General features: G+C 34.5%; 3 protein-coding genes across 7 annotated transcripts; all 3 read right to left on the reverse strand.

Annotated features, from left to right (window-relative positions):
• Positions 1-3,929: 3,929 nt before the first annotated feature.
• LOC132200978 (uncharacterized) lies at positions 3,930-4,843 on the reverse strand. 2 transcript variants are annotated; one of them, XM_059626813.1, is made up of 3 exons: positions 4,690-4,843; positions 4,348-4,447; positions 3,930-4,277 (listed from the first exon to the last, which is right to left on the reverse strand). In XM_059626813.1, exons 1-3 carry the CDS (start codon positions 4,766-4,768, stop codon positions 4,070-4,072), a joined length of 387 nt encoding a protein of 128 aa, XP_059482796.1. In that variant the 5' UTR covers positions 4,769-4,843; the 3' UTR covers positions 3,930-4,069. The 2 variants fall into 2 exon arrangements, with proteins under 2 accessions (XP_059482796.1, XP_059482795.1); XM_059626812.1 differs by having other exon boundaries at positions 4,348-4,477.
• A 1,667-nt stretch (positions 4,844-6,510) lies between these two features.
• Positions 6,511-11,800, reverse strand: LOC132200362 (brachyurin-like). Of its 3 annotated transcripts, none has more exons than XM_059625773.1 (7): positions 11,671-11,800; positions 11,513-11,612; positions 11,292-11,463; positions 11,073-11,242; positions 10,918-11,019; positions 10,731-10,867; positions 6,511-6,729 (listed from the first exon to the last, which is right to left on the reverse strand). In XM_059625773.1, the coding sequence occupies exons 1-7, from the start codon at positions 11,725-11,727 to the stop codon at positions 6,556-6,558; spliced, it is 912 nt and encodes a 303-aa protein (XP_059481756.1). In that variant the 5' UTR covers positions 11,728-11,800; the 3' UTR covers positions 6,511-6,555. The 3 variants fall into 3 exon arrangements, with proteins under 3 accessions (XP_059481756.1, XP_059481754.1, XP_059481755.1); XM_059625771.1 differs by lacking the exons at positions 10,731-10,867; positions 10,918-11,019; positions 11,073-11,242; ... (1 more) ...; positions 11,513-11,612; positions 11,671-11,800 and adding exons at positions 6,815-6,954; positions 7,049-7,156; positions 7,213-7,379; ... (1 more) ...; positions 7,813-7,945; positions 8,008-8,135; XM_059625772.1 differs by lacking the exon at positions 6,511-6,729 and adding an exon at positions 10,450-10,679.
• LOC132200361 (brachyurin-like) lies at positions 8,521-10,267 on the reverse strand. 2 transcript variants are annotated; one of them, XM_059625768.1, is made up of 7 exons: positions 10,064-10,267; positions 9,819-9,972; positions 9,590-9,761; positions 9,345-9,520; positions 9,057-9,158; positions 8,859-8,998; positions 8,521-8,809 (listed from the first exon to the last, which is right to left on the reverse strand). In XM_059625768.1, exons 1-7 carry the CDS (start codon positions 10,205-10,207, stop codon positions 8,639-8,641), a joined length of 1,059 nt encoding a protein of 352 aa, XP_059481751.1. In that variant the 5' UTR covers positions 10,208-10,267; the 3' UTR covers positions 8,521-8,638. The 2 variants fall into 2 exon arrangements, with proteins under 2 accessions (XP_059481751.1, XP_059481753.1); XM_059625770.1 differs by having other exon boundaries at positions 9,354-9,520; positions 10,064-10,262.
• Positions 11,801-13,090: the final 1,290 nt, after the last annotated feature.

Consider the following 13,090-nt stretch of genomic DNA (forward strand, 5'->3'; position numbering starts at 1 on the left):
AATGAATCTCATTTTCAAAGCACAATTTGTATCGTTCAATGTTGCTGAATCTCTTGACGACTTCAGGGAAATGCAGTTCTCCTTATTTTCAAAGTTGTTTGGCTCGCCTTTGCCCCACTTGGCCTCCTTGTCTCGGAGCAATTTATTTGCCGAGCACCATCCAAAGTGGCCTTCACAAGCCAAATCACTGCCCGAAGTCCAAAAATTCCCTTCAGCTTTGGTTGAATCTACGCGAAATTCATATAAAACAAACAGATAACTAAAATTTTGATATACTTTTGGCTGCATCAATCAAATTTCCATACTCGTAGTCAAACTCTATGCTCAAAAGTTTCATTCCAACAGCACAGCACGCTTGCATTGAATCATTCCACTATAATTTTAACAATTTTTCATCTTTATACTGCTTATGATCAATCTTTTCCTTTACGTTTGCAACACCAATGCTAAAAAGATAGGTTCTTCCATTAACCGAATGCCAATGACCAATTGTCGATGCATCTGAAATAAAAAAAAAGGGATTAGAAGGACCAATGAGGTATTCTTGTCTAATTTAAAGGACTTCAGTACTTTTCAAATAAGTTGTTGTTTTATCCGCAAGAGTGGTAAATAATGATGCCTATTTTTAATAAGTTATTCTATAAATTATTTAATAATTCAAATTTGTTTGTACATTTGTAACACATTTTAAAGAAGGACAATTGGGTTCGAAGCAAGGAGGTGCCGGAGTTGTTGGACCCTGGAAATTGCAAATGATCCAAACTTGAGTACAACAAGCAGCTTTTCTATACATTACCTGGCAGCCAAAAACATAAAGATTGGAGCAATTTTTATCCGTTATGTAGAATTTCCCAATTGTTTGGTTTGAAAATAAGCTCAAACTGACACAGTTTTCTGTCGAATTTAAATTATTGGGCTCATTTGGAAGCCAAAGCTCTGAAGTGTTGTCAAAAGTCATGTCTGACTGGCACCATTGGAAAGTGCTACTTGATCCAAATCGGCGACTTGCCGTCCAATAATAGGTATTGTAATTCCAGAAATTTGCTTTGATTGAAAAATAATTATATTTTTTTAAACGTAATTAAAAATATTCTTCTACGTCTAGCCAAGTAGTTCATGCAGTCTCTTTTCGCAACATTTTCAAAATAAATAGGTTTCATCCCAATGCTGCAGCATTTTTCGTAATTCTCCCTCCAATTAACCTGTGAAAAATCCATTCATTTCTTAAGTAAGAGGAATGCTTTCGCGGTTATTTAGAAAAGTTATAAGATATAATTATTTAATCTTACCACTTGCTTTCCGAACAAATATAAAAGCCCACAAGCCTCTACCCAGCCGCCGTAATTTTGTGGATCTAATACATTTTAAGAAATATTTTTTCTCTCAAGTTGAAAAATTCAGATAAAAATTAATTTTTACCAATCAGATTGCCATCATCAAATAGTGAGCCCTTTAAGTTAAAAGTGAAACATTTAAATTTTTTATGTTTAAAATTTAAAACTTACATTTTTGAAGCACGTGTCTATGCACTTAAATTCCAGCTTTTACATTTTTTAAATAATTTTTTTAACTTTTAATAATTTTTTATTTTTTATCATACCTTAGTTGTTTTTAATTGAGAAAAATTCTTCTGGCTTGACGCTGTTGGTGTCAGTGCATTGCCAATCGACGCTGGTTCAGTCAATCTACTTGTCCCAGATTGTATTGGGTTGATGCTGGTTCCAACAAAATTTTCGAATCTTGAAGTTTCCGTTGGATTTTCAGCTATGACCGCGGACATAGACAAACTTTTTGGACCTTCTGTATTGCTAGTTTCACTTGTCAGATCTATCAGCTCTGATTTTAAATATGTGTAAGTTTGAATGAAATACGCATGTGATTGCCAATGTTTTGGTAATTCAAACCTGGCGTTTGCCCGGAAGCGTGTGGAGTTGGTGATAAAGTCTCATCCGTCATTAATTCACGATAAACAGTTGTAGCTGCGTCAATGGCTCCCTCAGTTTGAGGGGTCATATCAATAGGTGGAGGATTCTCTTCTAAGCTTTTCCCATAGATTTTCAAAAAATTAAATATTATATAATTTTACCATTATAAAATGATGTTGATATTTCCAGCGTGCTGCCCACATTTTTTCCTGATGTTTTTGCAATCTTAAAAAAAAAAAATAAGATTTGACGGTTAGGTTTTTGTTGTTGTTAATCAATTTTTTTTAAATAATGTCCAGATATATAATTTTGGTTTACCATTGTGCTCCTTAAAACTGCTTTTTTCGATACGTTGAAAATATTTTTGACACACGATAAACTGCCGCAACATTTTATTATAATATTGCGTCTTGAGGACAATCTTCGCACTTGAAGATCACCAAAATTTAAAAGTTAGATTCGTGTAGTTATAATTAACACAAACCAGCGAATTTTTCCCTTGAATATCCGTTTCGTTTTAAATTTTTATGTTGTCCACTATTAGTTCCAACTAGAGTCTGAAATTATCATATTTTTATAAATCATCAAATTTGGAATTAAAATTTTCTTACTAAAAGTAGCAAAATGAAGAACACAACAATATTCATAACGAAAATTTTCAATTTTGTTGTTTCCGACTCAAAATTTTGACCAACTGGTTCTGTGAATGTGTGCTATATCCGCTATCTGGTGTGTCGTTTCATGATTTTAACATTCTGACGCAGATGAAAAAAAAATCATCACGCACGTGCCGAGCGTTTTGTTAAAAACAAAATTGAGCAACGGTAAGGTTGTTGCGTAATTCTTTTTGGAATTTGTAGGTATTGTCGTCTCTTATAGTTCTTACTTTAGAGAAAACCCTTTTGTAAAAACGATGCCGCATTTTATTCAATCTCTGTACCCATCAATTGTGAGCACTGAAATCACAGAATATGATTTTTGCCCCATAAAAAGATCGCCCCCTCCCCTCGACAGATTTTTCCACAACAAAGTGCAGTGAAAAAGTCGCAGTGTGTGCGTCCGTGCTGAAATCGCATTTTTCGCAAAGAGCAGCCACACGTGCCATTAGTCAAATGAAAGGGGTGGCCTTCGCCCGCCGAGGAGCTATATGGGGTGGAATGGAATGAATGGCCAGGCTTATCAGAGCGTTTCCTCGCCACCGACCACCGCTTATCGTTCCTTATGGTGGACGCCGTTTGGCCGCTGATTTATGGCCGCAGCGGCCCTCCGCGTCGCTGATTCTCGCATTTCGCTTCTTGCCCCGCTCTTTTCGCTTTGTCCTTCGAACCGGCCACTCGCAATTAAAACAATTTTCTGCGACATAAAATTTTCACTGTTGAAAGTTACGGCTGAATGAATTTGTTTTGATTTTCCAACTTCCCTTTTCAATTGGTGCGACAAAGAGATTTTCATGATTTAAATATCAAATCTCATTATTGGAAAAATTTTAGAGAAATAAAAACGTTTCTGCGTGTTGGGTTTACTTTTTACTCTTCATTAAAATTTTTGAAAAATATGCTCTTTTAGCTTTTTTTCTATAAAAGGTTGTTCCTGAAAATTTAATTTTTTCATTTTTTTTTTTATAATTTTTAACTCTACATGAGCAATATTGGTTTAAACTTTGAAAAATTAGGTTTTTTATATAAGGTCTGTAAAAAGGTGGTTTTCAGTTGTTTGTCTTAAAGTTTTCTTAATTTTCATTAATAATTATTCCTTTTATCTTATTTTATATTGTTTTATATGAAGTTTACTTAAATTTGAAAATTAAAATTTTCCAAATATAAATTTAAAAAATATCAAATTCAACTTATTTTTGTAAATTTGAGCACTTTTTAACCCCAGGCAGTGTAAAATAATCAATTTATTGAGTTCATAATATGGGATAATGTTGTCTTAAGTTTGAACCCAATGAACAACTTCATGAAAGGAAATGAAAGTGATAATTAAAAAATTCAGAGCTGTCTTCTAGAATGAATAATTTTTCATTTATTTTACATAGAGAACACACATAATTATTACAAATATGCTTATAAGCTAAATATTAAATATTACAGTGCAGTCAGTTTTTGGCTTTAGATTTTTTACAAAGTGAATTAATTTAAGAATTAACCGAAGAATGGTATGCCCATCATGTAAGGGTTGAATCCCATTCCCAAGCCACCCATGCCACCCATGCCACCCATGCCAAGTCCCACACCGGATCCCATCGACTGTGATTGTGCTTGGGCTTGAGCGCCGGCCATTCCTCCTCCCATTCCTCCTCCCAAACCACCGAATCCAATTTGGCGGCGCTGACGGTCGTGCACTGGCATTCTACGTTAAATAAAAATTAGAAATTAATAAGCATAAAAACGGGAGAAAATAATCTGATTGTGAGTCTCACTGCGGCTGGGGTTGGTAATATTGGTAGTATCTGGGGTCTATGGCCACTGGATAATCTACATAGTAAGTTGCTCCAGCAGGCATTTGTGATGGATCCATTCCTGTAGTGTAGACAGTGCGGGAAGTGTAACCTGTTAGTATACAAAAGTATTCTTTTTTGCGGAATATTGTAAAGAAAAGTTTTTACAATTTTAAATAATTTTAAATATGAGAATTTGCAGTAAAAATAAAAGCGATGAAAATAAACCATAACTTAGGCAATTTCCATGTAGTTTATAAAAAAATTAATTTATAGTTTTTTTTTTTAGAAATAAAATTTATGAATTTGGAAAATGTTACGAACCAACGACGTTAGGGTTGGGCGCTGGGTAAGCGGAAGCCAAAGCCAACAAGGCGGAGAACATCAGGCAAAGCTTGACCATCTTGCTGGAAGTAGAAATGTGGGTTGGAAAAATCTGAGTGGACTGGAAGCTTTTCTGTTGAGCTGTAGAAGGCGATGTGACTTCTGATGCTTTTACATTCGCTCGGTCCACTTTTTATACCAGAACTTATCATTCAAGGAACTCGTCCATTTGCACGTAACCTGATAAAAGATGACCTCGTCCTTCTGGAAAATTTCCACCTTTTTCGCGACCTTTGATACCGTTTTTTGACGAAATCGGCGACCTTTCCTTGGCAGTTTCCTCTTTCGGGTGAATAAAGGTCGCCTGACCGTGACAAAAAAAAAACAAGCTGCTGAACATAAAAAATGAACAGAGCACTCCCCCTAATTCAGCGCGACGACAGCGCAAGGGGATGAAGTTGCTGGTGCAGCGGGGGTCAGTGGATCGAGAGTGTTTTAGCTTTTATTGCGATTCCACCCGGCCGGCGCTATCAATTGATATCAATCGAGATTGCCGGAAAGCAATCGGAAGAGCGGATTGAAATGACCAAGTCAGCCCGCAATAAATTAATCTGCCCTCCGATTGGAACGAGCAGTTTTTTTCTGATGTTTTCATTCAATTATGCTGCTTATTTGTTGGGGGTCGCTGCCAAAACGCACTAAGTGCAGTGACCCATTCGTTCAAAGAATTCTATTACAATGAAGAAAAAAATGAGCACAATTTTTTAATTAGCTGAAAAAATTGAATGTGTATAGTAGATAGATTATAAATAAACAAAATATTAAAAAATACACATCAGGCACTGTGTTTTTCTATTATAATTAAGATGCATATTATATATTAATATAAAAAAAAATTACAAAAAAAAATCATCTGCTCTAATTGAGATACTGTGTACAATATTAAATTATACTTTTTAATCTCTAACAAATTTGCCAGCAAGAAACCAACACAAATGTGAAAAGATTTGAACGATAATGGAATAACTTTATTTTCTAAAAATAAAGGAGAAATATTATTAGTTTTTAATATTATCACTAATTTGTGAAATTTATTTTAATTTAAAATAATTATAATTTATAACACTAAACTAGCTTTTGCTTTGATCTATGAAGTACAAAAAGTATTTGCAATCATTTAATAGCAGAATAATAGAATGTTGCAATCAAAAACTTTAAATATAAATTTTATTTTTGACTGCTGTTCCTAAAAGTATATCGATTAAAAAATCTATGGGTTAGTGGTAGTATTTGTCCTTTTCTATTTCATATTTTATAATAAGAAATTTTGAATTTTTTGTACTTGCATTAATTTTATTTTAAATCCTTTAAGTAAAACAAATGAAAGAGCTACATGAAATATTTAGTTCAATTTTGAAATAATTATTACTCATTTATCAAGCACCATGGAAACCAATGAAAATGGGATTGCTGATGTATTTTCATATCTTTAACAAGCAATCATATATCCTCCTATGCTTTAAACAATGTTAAAAAGTTTTTATTTATTCTGACAGTGTCTTTTTTGCCTGTTCAAATTTACTTTCGGTTTAAAACTTGAGCCGCAGAACTTGTGGGTCAAATTTTCACACACAATAAATTTTTCTGATTTTGTTGAATGCTACAATAATTTTTCAATTCTATATTTTGTGTGTCACCGTTCGATATTATTTTATTCATAACTTTGTTAAAGTTGGGCTGATATGTTTCATATTATTTTGTTCATTTCATAAGAATGATCAATTAAAATAATATACCAAACGTCAAAATAAACTATTAAATTTGCATATGGAAAATTTTATTTTGGTGCACAATCAAATTGAAAAATTAAGGCCTCGGTTGAACTCCAGTAACGTTGGCGACCCAGCCAAGATACGCAGAGACCCTGGTGAAGCCACTCGGGTAGTCAACGCATGAGTAAGCAGAACCGAAGGAAACGAGGCCAACTTGCGTGAATTTGTTATCATTTTCCTTCCCTACGAAAGGTCCGCCGCTATCACCCTGAAAATAATTAGTCCATTCCGGAAATAGTCAATCAGAATTATTGAGGCCACCGAAGAAATTAAAAAAAAGAGTTAAGGCTTACATTGCACGACCCTTGTTTGTCACCATTGCCAATGCACATCAATGCGCTGTTAACTGTGACATTTCCGTATTGTTTGGCGCACAACTTAGTATCAATCACTTTCCGATTCAGAAACTTCAAGTCATTGCTTGTATCGCCACCTTTAATTTAATTTAGAAAAATTAAATATATTTTTCACAAAGAACAAGGGCATTTTTTTATAATTAAAGTTTGAAGCCATCAAATAATTTTTACTGGCATCATCCTCATATTTTCCCCAGCCGCTGACAATTCCACTTAACCCAAAAAGCGTTTTCTTTGCATCAGCAATTTTTGGAAGCCTCACAGTGGTGATGAAAACGCCTGTAGAGAAAATTATGTTAAATTCCAACGTATCAACCATTCTTGGCTATTTTTACCAGAGGTGTCAATTTTTTTATCCAGTTTCAGAAGACAAATGTCTTTGGTCAAAAATGTTTCATCAAATTCAGGATGTAAGAACATTGCAGTAACGTTGACGTCAACCCTGCTCGTCTCAGCGCCGGTTCGGTTGACAAGTCCCAATGAAACTAAGTAGTCAGATGGGCTGGCAGGGAAAAATTAACCAGAGAAGACAGTGAATTTTGTCCCTATCGTTTACCTGAAACCATTGCAGCAGTGACCAGCTGTCATGACCCAGGACGGATCAATCAATGAGCCGCCACATGTGTACTGTTTTGAAATTGTGAGCAAGGCTTGCCACGGAACTTGACCGCGGCTTGCCTCTTTTCCGCCCACAATTTGATCATTCACTTTAATGGCCACATTTCCAGCGGACTCTATAAAATTTAAATTGTTGCAAATAGATTTTGTGTTTATTTTGATGACAATTTAATAGTTTTTAGACATGAAATAAGTAAAACTTCATCCCAATTAAATGGACGCTGAATAAAATATTTCATCTGATTTAAATGAAGTTAGATTTTTGCTTTAAAGGTTTTTGTTAATTTATTTTCCAAAATTTTGTTTGTGTTTCAAACCTTCTTGTTTGCGAGTCCCTTTTGGCCGAAAATCAACCGTGTACTTGTTTGCCTTATCAAAAGCCTTGTCGTTGAAATTGGGGTTTGGTTTTGGTACCAACAGTTTTTCCAAGGGTTTTAGGGTTAAAGCAACCTTGCAATAAATAAGAAATTTTATTAAAGCGGGCACTTTATGCGCAGAGCTTTGCAATTTACCTGAAGGATGCACGCCACCAAGATAGTGACAATCAACTTGGAGGACATTGCTGAGGGACAGACAGTGAAGAACTGCTCGAATTCTGTCGTAAAGTAGAGCACCTGCGTCAAAAATTCAGGGTGCTTAACAGAGACCGGCCGAGTGTATAATTTGATAAAATAACCAGGGAGCGAGGCAGGAAATGAAAAACTAAATAAGTGTTGTTGGAGGTTAGAGCTTTTTATAAAATGTCATTGCTCTGTTTGCCTTTGATTTATTGCACCGTAATTTTTTGCGAAATAATTTTACACACTGATGGATTGTGCCAAAATCAGAAAATTTTATTTTTATTATTTTTTTTGCCAAGTTCTCAAAAGCTTGTACTATTTTCTTTATTCAATTTTATTTTAATCAGGCCAGATCTTTTCAGCCTGTGCCCTATATTTTGATCTTGTGGAAGGCAAGCTCCAATCTTGTAACTATTACTATCAGAAACAAAAATTGATTTTTTATTTTAATTTAATTATTTTATTGCTATCACAATTATTACAGTTAATTGTCATTTATTAAATCCAAGTTTTTAGCAAAACAAATATTTTTATTCCTAAAATCATTAAATTTGCGAATTCGTTGTAATTATTATTCTTTCCATCATTTTCTGAACTGAATTCCTGTGTGGTTAGAAATCCAACCCATGAAGCTGGTCACTCTGGTGAAGCCCTGGGGGTAGTTGTGGCATGAGTAAGCGCTGAAAGAGACGATGCCGATCTGCGACCACTGACCATCGCTTTCTTTGACGACCAAAGGCCCACCGCTGTCACCCTTTAAGAGAATAATTAATCATAGCACGTGACAAGAGAAACTTGATTACGCTGCAAATGCCCTTATTATTTGCACCAGAGACGCACATCATCGTTGGCTTTATGTATTCGGCGCCATACACGGCTGAACAATTGACGTTTGAAATTACAGGGATTGTAACATAGTTAAGCTGCACTGTTACAGTTCCCGCTAAATGTAAAATTTTAAAATTAATAATTCTTCTTTCAGCCATTTATTTCATTCTTACCGTCTGATGTTTTACCCCAACCACTGACAACCCCATTTGTGTTTACAAATGTCCTTGAGCCATCAGAAACTTTTGGCAATCTGATCGTGTTGATGAAAGGACCTTTAATTTAAATTTTTTTCAGTCTAAAACAATTTTTTTTCCTTCTTCGCACCATAAATTTATTGCTTTAGAAAAAAAGTAAACGTAGACAAGTTTAATTTCTTTCTTTATAAAGTTTTAATAATTTTTGAAATTTTTTGCAAAGAAAGAATAATTGAATATAAAATTTATTTTTTTCAATTTCACTTTTTAAACCTGTTATGTTGATTGGAGAATTCAGTCTCAAAAGTGCAATGTCGTTTTGAAGGTTCTGGTCATTGTAACCGTGATGGATGAACTTGTGTTTGGTGACCACGTTTATTCTTCCCGCCTCAACAATATTGCGTTTTGCAGACCCAAGTGTTATTTCAAAATCTGAAAATCTGAATTTTATAACGATAAATATAATTATCATTATTATAACAAAGATTCAAATATAAATTTAAACTAACCCGAGCACGCAATGGGCTGCAGTCAATATCCACTGGGGTGAAATCAGAGACCCTCCACAAGAGCTTGACTTGTCCATTACAATATAAACTTGCCAAGGAAATTGACCTCTGGCTGCCCTGAACCCACCGACGATTTGTCCAGTCGGTAGAATACGCACCATACCAGCACCGGCTGTTAGTTGGTAAAGAATTAAAAAAATTAAATATCTTTTTTGGTTAGAAAATTTACCTGATTGGGGTCGCGTGCCATTGGGGAAGAAATCGATTTTTGGTTTATTCTTCTGCTCGAGCAGCTTGAACTCGGTCTCGTTGTACACAAGTTTCTCTTTCAGCACTGGCAGGATTTTGTTAACGAAAGTAATTTTTTGCTCCTGCCCCACGACCTAAAATTTTTAATAACACAGGTTTTTATGCCATCGCAATTCCAGTACTTTCATTGGCGTTAATTAAATTTATGGAAAACTATTACTTTACCTGCTGGCAGAGGACGAGGGCGACGACCAGGGAGATTGACAGGTGCACCATAATTGACCGGGTCGAAATCAGCAATTGCCGCCGGCATTGTTGCGAGCACCCACTTTTATATACAAAACGATCGGCAGCTTTCGTGACCCCCATAAATCAAACAAACATACATTTATGCCACAGACCAAGAGGATTTCCGCGCGTGTATGTTCGCACCAAATTATGCAAACCATCGAGAGAGATAAAATGTTAGGAAGTGAAACCATGTGATAATGCGTCAAAAATAAATCAGGTCGACGCAAATCGTGAAAAATAAAGCTTTGCACGCGTCCGCTCCGTTTTTGGCGAACGATAATAATTTTTTTTAACAACACCTCGTTTTGCAATTAATGACACCAACAAACGATTTTTATGACTTCATAAATTGTGAAATTTTTATTTGACGCGAGCATCACTTTTCTATTTTCAAGCCCGTTTGAGCAGAAATCCAACTGAGAAAATGAGTTACGCGCGTAAAACCTTGTGGAAATCCATAACACGATTTCTTTGTTCCGAAGGAAACTATTCCGATTTGAGTCAATTTCTTGTCCTTTTCCTGATATATCAAAGGTCCGCCGCTATCCCCCTGATAAATAATTTAATTTTATGACTGCCTGAAACATTGCTACATAATTACGCTGCAAATTGACTGATTTTTTGTGCCTTCTATGCAAAGCACTGAATCGACAATGTTGACATAGTTTTTACTGCACTCCATATTTGGAATAACCAATTTGTCGCTTATGTAGTTTAAAACGTTACTGACAGGACCTCCTAAAATTCATAATTTTTGTTTTACTTATTCCGAGTTTAACAAATTTCACCATCTTTAGTCCAGCCCCAGCCACTTGTAGTGGTAGAAACACCAACAAAATTGTTTTTTACGTCAGACCTCTTGGGCATCCGAATGAAATTTATGTAATTGTCTGTTAAAGAAATATTCATAAAAATAATTTCAAAAAATATAGAACAAAAATACTTGGTTGAACTTTAGTTTGCAATTTAATTAAAGCAATGTCATTGGTTAAAAGTTGGTGATTGTATTTTGGATGAAGTCTTTTTATTTTTGAAGAAAGGACAAGGCTTCCCTCCTCCGCCTGAACATTGGAAATGTTATGCGCCCCAAAATAAAGGTCGAAAAACTTGAACCTATACCAAAAATTAATTTTTGCAGAATGATAACGTGGAAAGTGCAAACTTGTAAACGCAATGTCCTGCTGTCAGAACCCAGCAGGGTTTTATTAAAGTTCCACCGCAGTGCACCGAACCATCCATCACAATTTTCACCATCCATGGCCACTGACCACGAGTGGCCTCTGTGCCGCCCACGATTAATTGGTTAACTTTTTCAAGGACAATCCCGGCAGATTCTGTATTTATATAATTTGCAAATTTTAGAAATAAGAAATAAATTTATACCTGGGGCAGGTTCAGTTCCAGGAAAGTTTTCACCAGGCCTGCTTCGGATATGAGAGTAAATTTTTATCCATTGCAAATACGACTGATTAAACTCTGGAAACTAAACGCCCAAACGTATTAACAAAAAAAAAATACTGTATTTACAAGAAAAATTTTACTTGAGCTTCATTCTGATGAATAAATATAGCGAATACTAAGAGTAGTGGCCAGTGCATTGTTGGTGACTTTTTAATTTTTATTATAATTTTTGCTGGTGTCAGAATGAAAATTCCCTCGTTTTTTTGCAGCAAGATAATGTCACTTGAAATTTATGTTATCAATTTTTCACCGCTCATTAGTCCTATACTGTACTGACCTGGCCTGAAAATGCCACTTTTTATCAAAAAAAAAAAAAAAAAAAAAAACGCGTCGCAGGCACTCTCAATTAAAGTAATTTTACAATTTTATCCATATAAGGTTTAGAAAACCAGGAAAACGAAGTTTTTAGCTTTTTCATAATTTCATGATAGTTAAAGCTCACCCACTAAAACTATCTGTAAGTACAAACCACCACATTTTTTTTAATGGAAAATATTTTTGTGCTATGTGTTGAAGCTAAATACTTAAAAAAGCATATAGATATTTTAATTCCATCTATTGTTAAATAAAAAATCAAAAGGTGGCTGTTTTATAAAGAAAAACTTACGTCATTACTCTACCACCAGTGCTCACAGAGAACAGCGCCAAAAGAAGTTCCCTTTTTTCTCGGATGAGGGCACATTTGTCCAGCTAATGTTTGGTATGTGAATTTGTCTCACGGGAAATTGAAACTGACATCGGAACGGCCTTTAATTTTATTTGACAGTTTTGAAACAGTGCAGGAGAATATGAAATTTTGAAATTGAGGCACTGAACCTTACTTTATAAGATTAATTTTCTTTTGCAGGGGTACTTTAGCTCAAAAACTTAAAAAAAAAAGTGATAAATATAGACTTCATTCAAATGTTTTATAAGATAATACATACCTCTGCCAATCAAATACATATGCGGAAAATAAGGTCTTATAAGATGGCCATAAATAAATTATATAACCGCACAAAAAAATTAAACTTGATATTGAACAGTGGATAACAATTTAGTTTCAAATCAAAAGTATAATTATTGGGTTCGAACAAATAATTTATTCTATTTATTGAAAATATTTGCTGCAGTTGCTTCCAGAAGAAATTGACAATATTGGTGTTAATGACTAGTTGCCATAGAATAAATGAAATGTTAAATATAATTTAATATATCGCAATTATTTTAACTTTAAGAAGACTAAAAGTTAATAAATTAATCACTAGTTTAAAGTATTTATTTCTATTATTTATCGCGACTCCTAACAAGATAATGAAGAAACGTTATGCAACCTGCAGTATTAGTTTGTATTGCAGGTTGCATATGGAAAGCGATGTGTACACAAATAATACTAACAGTCCTAATAATGATCTTCATGCCTGAGGATTCATTTTGCTGATGACGAGTGATTTTAAAAGTAATCAAATTGTATATCGTTGAAAGTGTAAAAAATAAATTTTAGATTTTTCTTTAGTTGGT

Source organism: Neocloeon triangulifer, unplaced genomic scaffold (genome assembly GCF_031216515.1).
Source record: "Neocloeon triangulifer isolate White Clay Creek 2 clone unplaced genomic scaffold, ASM3121651v1 ptg000014l, whole genome shotgun sequence".
In the NCBI taxonomy this organism is placed as follows: domain Eukaryota; kingdom Metazoa; phylum Arthropoda; class Insecta; order Ephemeroptera; family Baetidae; genus Neocloeon; species Neocloeon triangulifer.